We start from the raw sequence: 19560 nt of genomic DNA, 5'->3' as shown, positions 1-19560 counted from the left end.
ATACAAAGGAAAATAAAATCCTGAGGAAAAATATTTGTGAAAAAGAGAAATAAAAAATAATAATAAATAAAAAGAGGGTGTAGGGAGGAAGTCCTTAGCAGAAGAAAAATAAAAGTTCATTGGAGAGTTCAGGGTGACCACAGCTTCTCATTGGCTGAGCTGCAGTGTTTCCCATTGGCTGGACTTGTTGCTGGGCAAGAAGAAAATCTTCCTACCTCCTGCCAGGGTGGTAAAGTAGATACACCTTCCTGTTGGAAATGCAAGATTAGTCTTTCTCTGTTTGGGGTAATTGACTATAGTAGTAGAGCCTGAGACCTCCCTCTACAGGCCTTCCAGACTCCAATTTTAGTTGAGGTTTTCATTATTAATTTTTCACACAGCAGATCTAGACGCTGGCTTGTTAATCGCCCATCCAAAGTCTCCAGCGCTCCAGCTAGCTCATATGGTGACAAAGTCTATATTTACTGAGCCCTTACTTTGTATTCATTCATTCAGTGAGTACTAATTGATGGCCCACTATGCTCCAGGTACAGATCCAAGTACAAACAACCCAGCAGGAAATAAGTCAGGCAAGGTCCCTATGTGACACCTCAGGCACCGTGGTAGCACATCACATGCAGGAAATCACCTTACTGCTTATGTAGAAAATCGGAGGCCTAAGTCTGTGCATGTGGACCACAGATATGAGTGATAATCTTTCCCATAAGATTTTTAAAAAGTATTATTACTTGTATTTTATCATATACAACAGTAACATAACATTGATAAGATATTTATTATAAAGTTGGTATATATTATAATATTGTATATGCAGAGAAATCTCAACATTTGGGGGCTTGGGTTACTTTCACTTTCTATTACTGGGTAACTAACTCTTTCTAACTGAAAGAGTTATAATTAAGCTGAAGTATTTGGAATGTCTGCATTTTTTCTAGATCATTCTTTTTATTATGTACATATAATTATATATGGTAAAAGTATATATAAAATAAAGTTTACCATTTAAGTGTCCAGTTCAGTGGCATGAGGCACATTCACACTGTTGTGCAGCCGTCACCACCATCCATCTCCAGAACTTTCTCATCTTCCCAAACTGAAACTCTGCTCATTAAACACGAACTGCCCATTTTCCATAATATTTTGTAACAAATATTTAATTCATAGATGAGCTTTTGGCTATATCAAATTTTACCAGTAATAGCTTCTGCAATTTTGAGCTTTCTGCATTATTACTACCAAGTTCCTATAGTCTTGTGTGAACCTTTTTTTTAAGATTCTTTGTGTCCAACTTTTAACATCTAAATTTAGTAGTTAACAAAACCTTGAGACTTATATCAGTTTAAATAAGATATTTACCATGTGCAGTTTCAGCTGTTGCCAAATTGTGTTTTGCTCATTTCTACCAGTAATAGTCATTATGAATTGGATACGAAGCTGATAACTTGGATTTATTTCTCAGCTTAATTCAAGAGAAAATTGTGAGCAATTTTGTGAAACAGAGTGGGAAGAGAATATGAGGGAGAGAAAAAACATACAAAGATTAAAAAAGAGATCCACACAGAGGTGGGAAGGAGGCTGAGGCTGTGTTGGTTCTATTGGTTGCCACATTCTCAGGGTCAAAGGTCTCCCCGGTTAATGTGAGAAGGTCAAGACCATTTTCCCTGAAGCCTGAGAGTTGTCCCACACAAACTGCTGTCACATCAAATTTTTTGATCTATGCCCACCTGAGAATACAAAGCAGCAGGTGCTTGTTTTAAGTCATATGTCTTTATTTAAAAGGGAAGCTGACCATCTCATTTATTAGTCACTTAAATTTCTTTTCCGTGATTTGCCCGTTCATGCCTTTGCCCACTTCTCTGTTGGGCTGCTGAGATTTTTTTCCTACTGCTTGGTGAGAGTTTGTATACAGAAGGGACTTAACTTCATTTGTCATGTCCCCCACCCCTGAACCCATTTTGTTGTTTGTCTTTTGTGTTTGTCTTTTGTTGTTTGTTTTTTGTGTTGTGTTGTGTGTCGTGTGTTTAAATTTGTATACACTCTTATTTATCACTCATTTTCTGACTGTTGTTTTCTATTTCCAGTTGGCTTCTATCGTTTTGTTGTTTTTGCCGTGCTGAGAAAAACAACGTTATTCCACTCTGAGATGATTTATAAAAGATACTCATTGACGATGTCTTCTGGTTTTGGTTTTTATGTTGAAGTCTTGACCCCTCCAGAAGTATATCAATGGAAGGCGTGTGAAAAGGGTTCTGATTTATGTTTACCAAGCTCCAGCCAGTTGCTCCTACACCATTTGTTCAATAAGCAGCTTTGCACAATGGGTTTGAAACACCACCTTTCTCACATGCGAAACTCCCTTGTGTGCTGGCACCTATTTCCATAGTCCCGTTCTGTCCCTGGATCTGTCTGCCTATTCCTGCTCCAACCAGATTCTTTTACGGGTGAATAAATAGAGACCCAGAGCCTCTGGCAGAAGTCTGGAAAGGACAGAGAGTCAGGGATGGAAACCAGGCTCCTGGAACAGGTTCACGTGCAGCTCCCGGGTGCTAGGCAACAAAAGAGGGCTGACACTTTGATCTGTTCCACAAAGTCAGGGAGGAGAGCTTTATGGGCTTTTGACATCACACAGAAAACTCCAAATGAGCTTGAAGGGAGAGGGACTGGGGAAGGAAGGAAGGAAGGAAGGAGCTCTACGTCCCTGAGGACAGGGCTGAGTCCCCAGACCTGGGTGTCCTGGAGGGCTGTAGTCCAGAAGGGACCAGGGCAGGGCCACCATGATGACAAACCTGTCGGAGAGCAGGGAAAGACCAACGCAGACACTCCCTTTCCATCCTCAAAGCAGGTGTCCCAGCAACAGTAAAACCTGCAGCCTATGTGTGTCCTTGGCCTACGGCCAAACAGGGTGTTCCGGTCACTTCCAGAGCTGGGCGGATGGTGAAATAAGAGGCCTCATTGGTCTTCCAGCCTCACACGGGCCTCCTGACTTGTGTTCTTTCAATGTCACAGCTTTTGGGTAATTTTTCATCTTATCATTTTAAATTAAAGTAGCAAGAATAATACAAGGAATACTCATGTATCGTTTACCCAAATTTTCTAACTAGTTTACGTTTTGCCCATTTATTACTCATTTGCATTTTTCTCTCTCCATATGTGTGTGTGTACATACATATATACACACCTATGGATGTATGCATATATATCACATACATATACATGCATGTACTTTTACCTGAACCATTTATGAGTAAGCCTGCCTCTTTATCCCTAAATACTTCATTCTCACCACAGCACAATTGTCAAAATCAGGAAATTTCACATTGATCAGTTATCTAATTCAGTCTATTTAACGTAACTTTTATAGTCAATTAAAATGTTTGTAGTAACATAAGCATTTATATTAGATACAAGGAAGAAAACTAAAATTGCCCACAAGTTCATCCTGTCGGTTCACTGCTGTTAAAATGTGTATATCCTTCCCTTTTTTCTCTATCTATAGACATCTACGCGTAGAATATCATCATCTGCCCACATCTATATCTATATATCCTTAAATGAAAACAGGATCATTTTTTTGTTCTATCCTTCCCTTACCTTAAGGCATTTTGCCTTAAAAGGTCATGACCCAGGTGTGGTGAGGAGGGTTTCCTGCCAGCAGCCATGAGGTGTCCCACAGGAATTTGTCAGAAATATTAGAGGAAGTCATACCGTTTGTGAGACATTTCTTTAAAAAATCTAGAGTGGAGTCAGGTCATACCTGTCATGTCATTCTCATAAGCCTGCATCTTGAAGGTTCTTTGAAACATTGTGATGCTTCACATTATAGACTACAGGTAAGTACTCATTACATTCTTGCCCTAAAGGATTCAAAGAATCCAGAAGAAGCCAACACCCCACTCCCAGGTTCCCAGCTCCACTTCCCTCCCGAGGGGAGCAGAGGCGTGGATCCTCCCCAACCTTTTCTCTGCATTCACACAGGGGTGAGCACACGCAGAAACACAGCATTTTGTGAGTGTGTACTAGACGACATTGCTGAGCTGGCGGTGTGTCTTATTGTTGAGCATCTTACTTTTGCCATGTAATTCTATGTCATGGAGAGTTCCCACAGGGTGAACACAAATCTCTTCTAATGGGCTTGTGGTGGTGGGCTGCTCAGATGTACTTATTCCTTACTGATGAATATTTAGGCTATTTCCTACATTTGCTATAATCAATCATTCTTGAACTGCTAGCTATTCAGTGTGGGAGAGAGGGGGTGGGCTGCGGTGGGTGGTGGGTGGCTCCTTGGGAACTGCACACACCGCTGTGGGGGAGGGGCAGATGTCATTGTCCTGTCACGGTCAAGGTGTTAGCTGGAGGCTAACACTCCAGGGCTTTCAGGGACAGACCCAAACGTCAGGTGTTGCCCAGGACAGAGTAGACAATGGAGTGAAGCCAATGACAGAAGAAAAACTGGTTTGGGACACTCTTACAAAAGAGTCAGTAAATTCTCCTGAAAAGAACCAGATAGTAAATATTTTAGCTTTGGGGCCATCTGGTCTCCAATACAACTACCCAACTCTGCCACCGTAGCTCAAAAGCCACCACAGACACTTTGTAAATGAATGAACATGGCGGGGCTCCAATACAACTTTATTTATGGATGCTGAAATTGGAATTTTATATAATTTTTTACCTATCATGAAACAATAGTCTTTTCTGATTTGTTTTGAACTGTTTAAAAAAGCTTGTTAGGAGCTGACATTTTTGTCACACCTCTCAGCAGGCAGGGGGGCCCTACTTGGGGAGAGGCGTCGTCCTGGGCTGGATCCTCTCTGGAGCAGCTCAATCCAGGCAGGCCAGGGCCGTCGAGACCTGTACCGGTGCTCAGAGTGGAAAGAACAGATTCTTGCCAGGGCGGATGGACAAACGGAGGTGCTACCAGGCCCAGAAGCGGCAGCGGGTCAGAAGGGGCAGTGGTAAGGCTCTTTGGAGAACAAGTCGGGTGCACGCCGTTGAGGTTCAGAAGGCTTCAGAACTCATGGAAGATTGTTTTCAAAATCATCTGCAGCACAAGAAAAAGATATGAAAGCCCCAGAATTGGAGTGGCTCTTGTGAGGATTTCTCGGGAGGAATCTGATTAAAGAAACAGGCTGCATTAATGCTCAGAGAAATGTAGTCCTTTCCCACCTCCCACCGGAAATGTTCAAACAAAGCTCCGCACCTTACGTAGACATACCTCCTGGCCGCTGCCCATTTGTGTATGACCCGTGAGCCAAGAATGGCTTTAGTTTGTAAACGGTTGAAAAACATCCCAAAAAGAATATTGTTTCGCAACATGTAAAAATTATGCAAAATTCAAATTTCAGCATCCATAAATAAAGTGTTATTGGCACCCAGCCATGTTCATTCGTTTATGAAAATTGTCTGTGGTAGCCTCTGAGCTAGAATAGCAGAGTTGAGTAATTGTGTCAGAGACCAGAAAACCCCCAAAAGCTAAAATATTTATTTCTTAGGTTTCTCAAGAGATGACATTTATGGGTGTTTTGTTTTCTCCCCAGTTAAAAAAAGTGATACATGTTCACAATAGAAAATGTGGAAATAGATTCCAAAAATGCACTTATGACACCACTTGGTAAACACTTTCTTTTCACCTGCATCCATATGCCTCCAAAGGTCTAGCTGTCTAAGTATTTGAAAGGAAGAATTTGCTGGCTCAGCTGTTTCTTGTGTTTCTGCTCTCACATCTGAATCAACGTGACATGTCCTAACCAGTTTTCACAAACTTCATTTTGTCACCTGATTCGACCATAATTTAACCTCCCTGGGCATTTAGGTTGCTGCCAAGGTTTGAACATTAATAAAATTGTGGAGACTGTCCTTGTGTGTTTCCTGTGATTGTCCTGAAGACAGAGTCCAAGCAGCAGAATGACTGGGTCAGGGGTTTGGGTCCACATTGCCAGACTGGGCTCCCGAACTGTCAGGCTAGCATGTGCTCCCAGCAGCAGACCTGGAGAAGACTCCTCACTGCCTGCTCACCAGCGCTGGGCATCGTGAGAATGCAAACGTTGCCAGTGAGAGATGTCTACATTCCATTTTGTGATCACTAATGCACTTTAACCTCCCCCCATATTTACTGGCTATTTATATTTCTTTTAAAACGGTCTCTTATTCTTTGTCCATTTTTTCTACTTATTCAGTTCTTAAACAGAAATAAGAACGGTTCTTATTGATTTGAAAGGGCTCTATATGTAGTAAGGATATTAACTCCACGAATTAACACTAAATGCTATAAAAGCCTGGTGGAGGTGGCAGCTGATTAAAAAGTGAAGCTAATCGAGTGCCCACCTGCCCAGAAAGAAAAACACAAAACAAACAACAAAAATAGTAACTCTGTAGCTGCCAGATCGATGGTACATTTTCCCCAATTTATCCTTTGATTTTTACAAGGATTTTTCCACAATAAAATTGTAATAAACATTTACCCACCAAATCCACCCATCCTTTCCTGTATGGAGTTGGCTTTGCTTTTCTGCTGAGACACAGACAGGCTAGTACTATTTCATACCTGCCTCTCCCCATCTACAGCCCCCTACAGATCCTACCTGTGTGTCCAGGACCAGATCCTGCAGATCACCTGGGGCTATTTTGGAGGGAGGTGGTGAAGTACAGGAAGCAAATGGGGCATTCGATTCCTATTGTCAGGTTCCCCCAACCTCCTGGATGCCAAAAAACCAGTACAGTGGTACCACTGTGCTCCCCGCCTACCCAAGTCTCCTTATGTGTCAGGGCTATAACAGGACCCATGCTGTCCACGGTGAAGGGACACCCCCCCACACCTGGTTGAGCACGTAGTCTGGCTGGGTTAGTTTCCAAATGATTTCAAAGTGATCCACATCAGGCACTTCTTTAAACGAGGCTTTCCACCCTGCTCGGCACAGCGTCTGCGTAGCAGAAATGAGGGAAGAGGAAGCATGAGGCTGCAGGAGCGGAGAGAAGGGCTCTCACACAGCGCTTGGCACACACCAGGTGTCACTAGTATTTGTTGAATAAATGGCTCATGGTCTTGGGGTCTTATTTTGGTGAAAAAAAGAGGAAGATGATGAGATTACCTTTGGCCCAAATCAGAGTGCTCGGTGTACCTGATAAAACTCTCTGGACTGGCGGTGGAATTCGGGGCTGTCGTGGTGGCCCACAGTGACCAGGATGTGGCAGGTAGGATCCACGGGCTGCGCCAGGCCCGCCTCCAGGAGGCGCTGTGGGCTGTTCCTCTGAGCATCCTCCCTGGTGCAGCATAGGTGTGGGTCACGACAGAGAGAAGCCTCACCCCGGGCCCTCCTGGAAGGCTCCAGGCCAGCGAGGGGCAGATGGGGGCAGTGACTCACAGGGTCAGGAGGAGAGGATCGTTCACAGACGTGTGCATGATGGGCTCCAGGTCGTATATCCCGCTTACCAGGAAAAAGCCTGTGAAGGTGAAGAACAGTCAGAGGGCCAGGCGGCACCAGCCAGACCAGGCCTCAGGCAGGCACCAAGTGGGCAAGATGGGGCCAACCCAGGCTCCAGGGCCAGAGGGGCAAGACCAGGTTAGGAGGCAGAGAAGAAGCAAAGTAGGCCCTGCTCATGGGGCTCAAAACCCCCAGGTCGAACCACTCATGGTTGTTCGGATTTTGAGCAGCTAGTGCAGACCTCCAGGCCCAATAAGAGAGGGTAGAGGCTGCCCAGCCAGGCTGCAGTGCCCATCCATGGAAACCTTTGAGGTTGGGGGTGACTTCATGCTTGGTCCAATTGGCCAGGAGCATCATTGCGGCCAGGTGGGCCCCAGCTGAGTGTCCACACAAGTAAATTCCCCTAGAATGGGCCAGAACAGAGAGCTGGATTTGCATGGTTTCCCCAAAGCACCAGGCCAGTATCAAGGAGTCCCAATTTGTCTTCTGCTCCACAGGCCAGAAGGGTAGCTGGGCTGCATTCAAGGGGCTAAACCCATGGTCCTCCCACCCAGCATTGCCTGACAAAGAGAAACCCTGCAGTAATACTTACTCATTGCGCGGATACTGCTTCTGGACAAACACGATGCTCCGGGCCACCTGGTCTACCATCTGGTCCAAGGTACCTGCACAGAAAGCATGAGCTGGCTTGGCTCCGGCAGGGGCTCACTCCCCACCAAAGCCCATCAGACCTCGAAGCTGCAAGACCACCCTAATTACCTTTGGGGGCAATAGCATAACCCACTACCACCACGGTCACGCCCTGTGCTGTCAGTGGGTTCACCATGAAGGCCGACGCATCTTTACTGCAGAAAGAGACAAAGATGTGCAACTTAGCCAGCTACACTGCTTCTGGGTCCTGTCCACCCAGAGTACCCTCGCCTTCCTCTGACGCCGGGTGGTAGGGAGAAGGAGGTAGACTTCCTGCCACATTACATGCTAGCTATAGGACCTTGGGGATTTTATTTAACCTCTAAGCCTGGTTTCCTCATCTGTAAAATTGGGACAATTATACTCCTCTTAGGTGCTGGTTTGGAGAATTGAAGATCAGACATGTAGAGCATCACCTGACTAAGGATAAGGTGCAAAAAATGTCTACTAACATGAATGCTTGAGTGGGGAGATCCCACCTCAGGTACCTCCTTATAAGGTCATAGGGAGCACAGTGTCCTGGAAGACCCCAAGTGCCCCTCTGCTTATCTCAGGATGACCATCTGTCCTCGTTTCCCAAGACTTTCTCGTTTTTATCACCAAAAGGCCCATGTCCTGGGAAAGCACTCAGTGATGAGCAACCTGGGATGGTGTCATCCCTTTGCTTGCAGAGGGGACTGAACATGCTTCTCACCGGATATAGTGGGTTGAACAGTGTCCCCCCAAAAGATACGTCCACGTCCTAACCCCCAGTACCCTCAAATGTGACCTTATTTGGAAATAAGGTCTATGCAGACGTAATTAAGAATTTTAAGATCATCCTGGATTTAGAATGGGCCCTAAATCCAATGACGGGGGATATTACAAGAGAAAACAGAGGGAGATTTGAGAAGCAGACAGAGGCCATGTAAAGAGGAAGGCTGCGATCTGAGTGACGCAGCCACAAGCCAAGGAAGATCTAGAACCACCAGAAGCTGGAAGAGGCAAGAACAGGTTCTCCCCTAGAGCCTCTGAGGGGAGCGTGGGCTGCTGACACCTTGACTTCAGACTTCTAGCCTCCAGAGCTGTGACAGAACACATTTCTGTTGTTGTAAGAGCCCTAGTTTGTGGTCACTTGCTGCAGCAGCCCTCAGATACTCACAGGCCAGGAAAAGATGAACCTGCCTTTCCCTAGTCATCTGACTTTCCTGGCTCACCTTCCACTCTGCCAGTATCCTCCATGAAGAAACATACAGAAAGGCAGGGCTGTAAGACAAGACACAGGGTGCCCGGGCTGAGGCAGGGTGCCCAGCTGAAGGCAGGGTGCCCGGGCTGAGGCAGGGTGCCCAGCTGAGCTCGCCGCGGGACCACCATTCCCTTCCACTCACCTTCAGACATTTTCTCAGGAAAGTAGATGTCCAGTTTCTCCGCGTCGCCATCTCCATAGGGGACATTCAGCAGGCTCCTCCTGGTGGCCCGGGCCTTCTTGGTAGCTATCTCGGGACACAGACAAGTCGCCGTCAGCACAACCTCAGGCGGCAGCAATTCCTATTTCATTTCAGGCAGAACCCCCTTTTTGCTGAAAGCCCCTTGGGGTTGACCAGTCAGCTCCGGCTGCCAGCGCTTCCCCAAGTCCTCATGACAATCTGTACTGGGTTCTGAGGCACTTTGCATGTGTGCGGCTACGAAGAGACCGGCCCGGCCCATCCAAGGGGGACCAACACCGTCTGCTGACGTCTGCCTGTAAGTGACCTTGTGGTTCTGAGAGGCACCATTTTGACCGTGATGTAGTTCGTGCTTATTATGTGTGTTACACTTTGCTACATGCTTTGGGAAGTAGAAACTTTCCCAAGGACGTGGAAAAACAATCTTTTAGGGAAACAAGACATAAACTCACTTGAAATAAATAGAAAATGAAACAATATAAATACATCAACAATATAAATACATATAAATCCATAGATGGGAGAGGTCAGAGTAATGTGAAAAATGGCTAGGACTTGGATCGGAAGAAAGGAGGAAGGGTACTGAAGGGTACTGTAGGTACTGGTGTAAGTACTACAGGCGAAGGTGTGGGGGTGGGAGGGGATCCTGTAGGTTCATGCTGCCGTAAAGAACCGGAGGACTTAGTCGGTTAGAGTGCAATCTCTGAACAACAGGGTCGCCGGTTCGATTCCCACACGGGCCAGTGAGCTGCATCCTCTACAGCTAAGATTGTGAAGAGTGGCCTCCCAGGAGCTGAGCTGCTGTGAGCGGCCAACGGACAACCAGCGATCGACTGCCTCAGCGGGGAGGGAGCACAAGGCTCATAATACCAGCATGGGCCGGGGAGCTGGGTCCTGCACAACTAGACTGAGAAAAAACGGCTTGAACCGGAGGGGAGGGGGAGGCGGAAGAAGGGGGGGAAAGAGTAAAGTGAAAGTAAACATGTTTATGTGTAGAGCATATACATGAAAGTAAAAAAAAAAAATGTGGCAGGAAGTCTGCCTTCTTCTCCCTACCACACAGGGTCAGAGAAAGGTGGTGGTGCTCTGGGTGGACAGGACCCAGAAGCGATGTAGAAATGCCCCTGCTTCCCCAACAATCACAGAAATCCAGGCCGCTTAAATCTCTCCAATACTGGGCAATAGACAGTGTAAATTGGTAAGACCTTCTGGAGGGCAACTTGGAAATATGTGTCAAAGTCCAAGAAGATCATATTCTTTGATACATAAGTCTTCATCCATATATTTATTATAAAAGTAATCAGAAATATTCCCGAGGACTTGTTTTAAAGATGTCCATGGTAATGCTACTTACAAAAGCAAAGCATTGGTCGCAGCCCATGTGACCTGTAAGAGAAGACTGGCGAATTGCATTACCGTATATCCTCTCTCTGCTTTATTGTTTATCCTAGCATTCATCATCCTTGATGTGTTTTTTTTTATCTTGCTTACTGTCTGTCTGTTGCACTCACTTGAACATAAGCTCTGTGAAGACGAGGGCTTGGCGCACCTCTGTACACCCAGGACCTGATACATGGTAAGCACTTAAAACTGTGTGAAAAAGAAAATTGTGTAATAAATAAATATTTTAATAAGCAGTGTTGGGTTGATTGAATATGCAAATGGAAAAAAAAAGTTTCTTAATCCCTACCTCACACCATGCCAGATCAATTCCAGATAGACTACAGACATACATGTGAAAGACAAGACAATAAAGATTTTGGAAAAGAAAATAGGGGATCCTCATGACCTTGGAACAGGCAAAGATTGAATAAAAAGGACCCAAAATGCACTAATCAAAAAGGAAAAACTGAAGAGTATTTCATGATGTAGAGCGAAAACAGGTTACACAAATGTCACAGACAGTAAGTAAGAGGAAAAATATACCAAGCATGATTGATGCAATCTTTCTGGTATTGAAAAATTGGTGGGAAGAGACCTGCAACTTGGAGGCCCCCAGGACATGAAACTTGGTGGCCACAGTGGGCCCCAAAGAAAACAGTGCTCCCCTGGGGTGAGTCTGCAACTCCAGAAGAGGCAAACTTGGTAGGTGAAGATAGTTTGCATAATTGTGTTTACACAAATATGCATAAAACTTAAAACAGGCTGTCTTCATTTCAGCTGGGCTGCTCAAGGCCAAGAGAAATAAAAATGATGGTAGATGCTAAATTTCTCATGTGCCAAAGCCGGGGCAAAGTGGCTGCAAAATCAGTTTTGTCATCACTGACCATGGGAGTCAGTAGGCCAGGGAAGGCTATGTTTTGTGGGTCCCCACTCCCTCTCCCATGGAAGAGGGAGATGTCCTATCTCCGGAAGCTTTAAGCAACCATCTGCTCAGAGAGCCTGATGTGTGACTTCTGCAAGGATCTAACCACCAGAACAAAACAGGCTCCACATGTGTCCATGTGCCATGCTGAACACAGACTACTCTGAACCACAAGACTTTTTTTTTTTTTTTAAAGATTTTATTGGGGAAGGGGAACAGGACTTTATTGGGGAACAGTGTGTACTTCCAGGACTTTTTTTGCCAAGTCAAGTTGTTGTCCTTTCAATGTTAGCTGTGGAGGGCACAGCTCAGCTCCAGGTCCAGTGCTGTTGTTAGTTGCAGGGGGCGGAGCCCACCAACCCTTGCGGGCCTCAAGGAGTTGAACCGGCAATCTTGTGGTTGAGAGCCCACTGGCCCAGGTGGGAATCGAACCCACCGCCTTCGGAGTTAGGAGCACGGAGCTCCAACCGCCTGAGCCACCGGGCTGGCCCAGAACCACAAGACTTTGTTAATTGAATCAAATATGTTGCATTTGTGATTCTAAGCTCAAGTGTTCCTTAGGAATTTAATCACATTTTGTAAATTGTGTTTAAATGTTTAGAGGAATTTAATCTGTGAAAGTTACAAGTTAACTGACTATCAATTCAAAAAATAAGTGAATGCCATTAATGTTTCCTCTGAAGAAATTATATGTTTACATGGTTAAAAAAATACACAAAAGGCTTTTCAGTGAATGTCCCTCCATCCCCTAGTTCCCTTGTCCCCCGCCTAGGTGATGACCGTTATCAATGCGGATCTAGAATCTCCCTGCCTTTAATCCAAATGACAGCATATTAAATACATTTCTGCCCTGCCAGTTGCACTTAAAATTTCTCAGAGAGCTTTCCAGTCAGTACACAGCGTCCTCATTCTTTTCTTTTTTTAGAACAGTTACTTAGTATTCCATCCTATGGCTGCACAGTTAATTTATTTAAACAGTCACACCAGTTTCTTAGGACAAACAAACCAATCCAGATTATCAGGAAATTCTCTTGGGGAAATTCCCTCCCCCAGTTTATCCTGAATCCTGTTTCCTCCCCACCCCCACTGAGAGCACCCTGGATTCCCTTCACTTCTCCCCTGGAAGGCAGCAACTCCCCTCTGCTCTCCTGTGTTCACCAGGAAGCCCCACTTCCGAAGGGGGACTCCTGTCTTAGCTCCAGCTGCCTTAACAAATATCATTGAGTGGGGCGCTTAGACCACAGACAGTTATTTCTCACACTTCTGGAGACTGGAAAGCCAAGATGAAGGTGCCAGCAGAGTCGGTGTCTGGTGGGGGCCCTCCCCTTGGGTTCTAGACGGCCGCCTTCTTGCTATGTGCTCATGTGGCCCCGTCTCTGTGGATGCAAGCTCTCTGGTGTCTCTTCCAAGAATCCTCCTGGATCAGGGCCCCAGGCCGGTGACCTCATTTAGCCTTAATTACCTCCTTAGAGGCCGTATCTCCAAATACAGCCACAATGGGGGGCAGGGCTTCAATATGTGAATTTGGCGGGGATACAAACACTCAATTCACAACAGCTCCTACACTCCCTCAATGGCCCTGGGGCCCTGCAGAATCAACTCTCCCCTGCCACCTTCTCCAAGGGGCTGACCCTAACACCCCACCCTCCGCCACCCCCCCTCTCCTGCTCCATATCTCCTATAGTACTTGCTCTTCTAACACACTGACCCTTACTTATTCATTACCTATCATGTCCCTCCCCCACTGAACCAAATGATACATGGGTGGGGGGCTGTCCCTTTGGCTCACTGGTAACCCATGCACACAGATGAGTCACCAGCACGTGTTAGGCACCCAACAAATATTCACTGAACGGATTAATAAATGATGAAATAACTGCTGAGAAGCATCTCGGCTTTGCTGTCACAAACAACCCTGCCATGAAGAGCCTTGCACACACATTCTTACACCTGCTTGCAAGGATCTCTAGGAAATGCTCCCAGCAGTAAAATTTCTGGATCAAAGGTATAGGCATTTGTCATTTTGAGGCCACCGCCCACTGCCCTCCATGTGGGTTTACCCTCCCACCTGACGGGTTCATCTACAGAGTGGGTTCATCCAAAGGGAGTGATTCAATTCACACAAGAGTTCTGACTAGATTGATGTTGTGCCCAAACTAAGGAAAACATCTAAATTGAAGAGCAATTAAAACCAAGCAGCCATAGGTGTGCATTCTCACGCACAAGTCTCCCTCCCTCAGACATTAAGAAAACTCAACTAACCCTGAGAAGGAGACATTGCCTCTCTGTAGCAGGTGGCCCAGGGGTTGGTGGCAGGCAGCTGGGTGCAGGGACAGAGAGTGAGGTGACCCACGGCCTCCTCTCAGAGAGTGAATACCCAAGAGCAGGAACACAGGAGCGTGTCAATGAGACCTTATCACTGACTTCGTTTTTTTGTGATTAAAGCAAAAATGGGGCTTCTATTATTCACAACCCAAAGTGTCAAAACTCTAACAGACAGAAGCTCCAGACCCTGGAAGCCGGGTCCAGAGCTCCTAGAGACCAATGCAAGTGTGAGGCAGGGAGACCTGGAAGGCTGAAGACCAACGGTCTGCTACATACAGAAGCTGCCATCTAAGAGAAGGCTGCGCCCATCAGCCCCCATCTAGTTAACAATGGCTGGCAGAATTATTGATGACCTTATTTTAAAATCCTTTCCAGTAAACCTAGGCTCCTTTTGCACTAAGAAAACAATCATTACCAGGGGTGGCTGGTTAGCTCAGTTGGTTAGAGTGTGGTGCTTGTAGCAGCAAGGCTGCCAGTTTGATCCCTGCATGGGCTACTATGAGTTCCGCCCTCCTTAAAAAAAAAAAGAAAAAGAAAAAGAAAGAAAAGAAATCATTACCTGAAAATAGCCAAACACAGATGGTGTAGAGCAGGGCTACTTAGAGTGTGGTCTGTGGATACTGGGAGGCCTACACTATTTGCTACTGGTCCATGACAAGCCAAATGCCTAAGGAGAAAGTAAGCTTTTAGAATACATGCCGTCTGGGCGACCAGATAGCTCAATTGGTTAGAGCGAGAGCTCTTAATAACAAGGTTGCTGGTTCGATTCCCACATGGGCCAGTGAACTGCACCCTCTACAACTAGATTGAAAACAACAGCTTGTGCTTGGAGCTGAGCTTGGAGCTGAGCCCCCAGTGGGCAACCGGTTGGCTCAGTGGTTGGGGCACGGTGCTCATAATACCAAGGTCGCCTGTTCGAGTCCCATATGGGCCAGCGAGCTGTGCCCTCCACAGCTAGATTGAAAAAACAACTTGACATCCTGGAAAAACACACTGTTCCCCAATATTCGCCAATAATAAAAGAAAAGAAAGACTATATGCAGTTTGGCTAGAACGGCTTTGTCTATTGAACTTAACAATAAGAAATTAGGACTTTCAAGCAAAAACTTGTACATGAATGTTCATAAAAGCACTATTCACAATCGCCAGAAGGTAGAACCAGCCCAAATGTCCATCAACGAATGAGTGAGGAAACAGAATGTGGTACGTCCATATCATTGGATATTATTTGGCCGTAAAAAGGCATGAAGTTCTGACACACACGACAACATGGATGGACCTTCACGCTCAGTGATAAGAAGCCTGACAAGAAATGGCCACATATGTGTGATTCTATTTATATGCGACATCCAGAACAGGCAAATCCACAGAGACAGAAAGCAGTTAGTGCTCGCCAGGGTCTGGGGGTGGGGGGGTGGGGAGTGACTGCTTACTGGGTAAGCGTTTTATTTCTGGGATGAAAATGTTTTGAAACTAGAGGTGATGGTTTACAACATTGTGAATGTGCTAAATGCTAATGAAGGGTTAAAATGGTTAAATTTTATGTTATGCGCAATAAAACAAAATTGGGACTCGTATTTTGTGTGCCTCTTTTCTGCTTTTCACTTTTCTGGTGCAGAGGGAAAAGCCCAATCTTGCAGCCTGTGAAGGCAGGATGTGCCGCGGCGGAGGCCGCAGAGGCTGTCAATCACGAGGCCCGGCTGGATCAAAGGGTGAGATTTCCTTCCAGTGTTGCAATGTCTAGCTGCTTGCCTGAGATGCACGTTGCAGTTTGGTTTAATCCTTACCCAACAATAAAACAAGTTTTCTTTCTCCTTGTGGAGAGGTTTTCTGTCTGGGTTGGCAGGAGACTTTATCTTTCGTTTTTTCTACTTGACATCCCTTTGCTGTGTCTTGCCGTGAGTTTGATGCTAACGAGGCAATCTCCAAGTTTACAGGTGGCACTGATGAGGTCTGGGGAACGCCACCAGCAGGAGAGGCCAGCTGGTGCTCACTCAGTCACACTGGCTGATAGTCCTTCCCACCCCCCACCCCCACCGTCAGCCTGCTCCACTCTTACCAGGAAGCTCCACTAGGGGAAGTGGCGACCATCACTAGCTGTGTGAACTCAGGTAAGTTATCTAACCTTATTCAGCAGGGCCTGGACTAAGGGGAGGTGAGTGAGGTGGTACCAAAAACTCAGCAATGAAGATTGCTATTTGTGTCTCCCCCCAAATTCATATGCTGAAGCCCTACCCCCGATACGATGGTATTTGGAGGTGGGACCTCTAGGGTGGAGCTCTCATGATGGGATCAGAGGAAGAGAGACCAGAGCTGTGCCTCTCTCTCTGCCATGTGAGGACACAGGGAGAGGGCCCTCCCCGGGGAACCAAATCGGCTGGCACCTTGATCTCGGACTTCTCAGCCTGCAGAATTGTGAGAAATAGATTCCTATTGTTTAAGCCACTCAGTCGATGGCATTTTGTTATTGGAAGCCTGAAGTGACCGATACAAAGAAAAATAATATTGAAATGTGATACATATTTTTTTAATCAAAATTAACGCCAAAAAGTCCACGATGAACAAAATGTCAGCATTTTAAATAGAGACAAGCTTTAAATAGACCCCAGCACACGCATGGCCCTAACGAAGATGATCTTCATCTATAACAGGTCAGCTGGAGCAGGGAGAAAAGGAAGGAGGCGGAATGTGAAAGTAAAGCTGACCACAGGGCTTATCGAGAGCCATATTACTAGAGTCCCCAAGGGCTAGGCAGCAACCTCTTCTCAGCCCCTGCTTTTTACTTGTGACTCCCTTTCTCAACCAGGAAGATAAACATGTTTTCTCCAAACACTGAGTGTCCCTTCACACTCAAATATTTATTGAGCAAACAGAGGTGTATTTAGCACAGAGCTGGGTGCAGAACGGGGCTCTGGAGAGCCAGGGACACAGCTCCACCGCACAGAGTGGGTGTAGGAATGTGCGGGGATACGCCCCCACAAGCCTGTTCCTCCAGCTGAGTGAGAGAACCACCAACCCCGGGAGCTCTGTTCAGTCTGCTGAAACAAAGGTGATGTGTCAACATCCGGTTTTCCTGACTGAAGGGAGAGGCTGCCTTCTTCCTCACTCACACTTCCCCGTGGAGACTGCTTCCCCAGCCCAGCACAAATGCTCCTCAGAGGGTTAAAATCACTACAACACTCTGGAGACACAGGGCAGAGGTAGGAATTAACCTTAACACTTCACTGACTTACAAGTTCCCAAGCCCTGTCTTCATCGCTTGTATAAACAACAACAGCACCCCATGTTCAGCAGTCCAGTGGGAAGCCTTTCTTTTTTCACTCCACCTCCCTGTGCACTGTGCCATGTGGCCGTTAGGCCAGGGCACTATTGGCAGAGCAGGAGGGGAACTGGGGCATGGTTGACTGGGCCTCTCCTGACTCCAGTGGTTCTGCAGCGAGGGCTCCCTGGCACCTGGCCCTGTTCCCAGTGCCTGGGCTTTGGGAATGCCCCAAGAGCCGGGCTGTGCGGCTCCACCCTCCCCCTACCAGCATTCTGAATCACTGCCACATGCTAAAGTCCACCCAAAGCGGCCACAGAGAGGTCCCCAGTACCCTCGTTTCCGATCTGTGAGTAGGTCCTCAGGGCTTCCTCTGCTCCCAGTCGGACGACCCATCTGCTGGGGGTGTACTGACGCTCCAACTCCTATGGGATACAGACACAAGGCTCCAAAAGACCTGTTATCTAGACAGAGTGCGCCCCACCCCTACACATTGTTGGAAGCTCCTCTGTCTCGAGAAGCCCCCTGCCCGGTATGCTCAGGCTCTCAAATGCCCTCCAGTTTCCAGCCTGGCAACCCATCCCCACTATCCCCTACAGTGACAGCCATGCCTTTAATTAGAGGACAGACTTAAAAGGGAGATGAGGTCCCATAAACACGTCCCACTTAACGCTGCCACGAGCACCACTCCTATAGCACTAAGCCCACGGGAGGCCAGGGAGCTGCGGTGGGGTGGACGTGGAGCCGATCCCCGGAGACGGTACAGTTGTGACTGGGGGAGGACACAGCACAATCAAAAGCACAGAGATAACATGGGAGAAATGGAAGTGTTGGGAACGCTGACCCGCCAGATTGCTACAACGCAGGGCTGAGGCTGGGAAGCTGGGGCTGGATGTCAGGCTAAGCTGTTCCGAGTTAATGCAGAACAGAACAAGGGATGAGGTCCAGGAGAAGGGGCTAAAAGGCAAAGAACAGGTAAAGGCTGGAGTGGGGACTTTGAAGGCAAGATGGCCTCGTGGAAAGGTCTTGGGCTCCGGAGTCACGTGGGCCGAGTGCCATCCAAGCTCCGCCACTTACTAAGCTGTCTTGCCCTGGGCAACTCACGGTCTCTGGGTCTCAGTTCCCTCGTCTACATACTGGGCATAATAACAGCAGCCTCACAAGATTAAAAGACAAAGCACGTAAGTGAGGTAAAGCTAAGCATTTAAAGGTGGGTCACGTCCTCTTCTTGTTGGCCAGGGATCTTTGGGTCAGTACCCTCTGTACCTGTCAGAGTCATTACTTGCAGGATGGCTCACTCTGTGGCTATCATCTTTCTGGCTATCATTTATGATAATGCTACTGCAAAGGATTGCTGAGAGCCCTCTGATAGTGTAGGTGTGTGTGTATGTGTGTGAGAGACAAACACAGAGAGCACGAGAGAGACAGAGACAGACAGACAGAATAGGATTTCTTAGGGGCAGCATCCACAACTTCCATCAGAGTCTCTGATGTGTCCATCACCAGAAAGAGAGACAAGGCCTACAGTGCAGGACAACTAGTTAGGAAATTATAACTGAATCACCGTCATAACAAGTGCTTTGCATACGTTGTTTCCAGCCCTCACAACCACCCCACAGTAAGCACCAGCCTCTCTATATCTTTGAGCGTCTGGTACATCCTTCACACTCATTGCATAACGTCAGACTCAGGTGGGGAACTTCGGTCCCAACTCCGGTGGGCTTATGGCTATTAACGTCGTCAGGGCTTCAGTTTTCTCTGCCCTTAAAATCAGGCTCACAAAATCCTGCCTGCGGTGAAATCACAGTGCTAAAGCCTTCGGGAGCTGGCACACAGTACCGCTCCTCCACGACCACAGGAGTGGTCTAGAGAGTTCTAGGCTTCCTTCTTGGAGCTCCCACCTAATCTCTGAGCTGTACTCCTTAGCCCCAGCCTCTCCCTGCAAACCACCTACCTCTTTAGACATCTTCTTCCAGGGAGCCTCGCCTTTGCGAAGCTCGTCGGGGTCACCCATCTCGCGGTCCACAACCAGAGCGGCACACGCCCCGCGTACTTACAGTGGACAGAAGGGGCGGGGCGCTGCTCAGGCACCGCCCCCAGGAGCGAGGGTCGCCGCCCCGCTGACTTGAGCTGGGC

The 19560-nt window shown here is 47.0% G+C and overlaps 1 protein-coding gene across 1 annotated transcript; it reads right to left on the bottom strand.

Annotated features, from left to right (window-relative positions):
- Positions 1-4601: 4601 nt before the first annotated feature.
- On the bottom strand, positions 4602-19512 carry AFMID (arylformamidase). The gene is made up of 11 exons (XM_033091417.1): positions 19379-19512; positions 17759-17849; positions 9479-9583; positions 9308-9356; positions 8181-8266; positions 8014-8086; positions 7727-7824; positions 7362-7440; positions 7119-7260; positions 6816-6920; positions 4602-5041 (listed from the first exon to the last, which is right to left on the bottom strand). Exons 1-11 carry the CDS (start codon positions 19436-19438, stop codon positions 5009-5011), a joined length of 921 nt encoding a protein of 306 aa, XP_032947308.1. The 5' UTR covers positions 19439-19512; the 3' UTR covers positions 4602-5008.
- Between the last annotated feature and the right edge of the window lie 48 nt (positions 19513-19560).

The sequence above is a fragment of the Rhinolophus ferrumequinum genome, chromosome 21 (assembly GCF_004115265.2).
Source record: "Rhinolophus ferrumequinum isolate MPI-CBG mRhiFer1 chromosome 21, mRhiFer1_v1.p, whole genome shotgun sequence".
Taxonomy (NCBI): Eukaryota; Metazoa; Chordata; class Mammalia; order Chiroptera; family Rhinolophidae; genus Rhinolophus; species Rhinolophus ferrumequinum.
This window is presented reverse-complemented; position numbering and strand designations above follow the sequence as displayed.

Bases quoted from the DNA above. Each gene is read 5' to 3' on its own strand.
- AFMID (XM_033091417.1), bottom strand. From the start codon at position 19,438: ATGGGTGACCCCGACGAGCTTCGCAAAGGCGAGGCTCCCTGGAAGAAG. The intron at 17,850-19,378 runs GTAGGTGGTTTG...TGTATCCCATAG, and splicing joins GGAAGAAGATGTCTAAAGAG to GAGTTGGAGCGTCAGTACAC. The intron at 9,584-17,758 runs GTACTGGGGACC...GTCCCGAGATAG, and splicing joins CTCACAGATCGGAAACGAGG to CTACCAAGAAGGCCCGGGCC.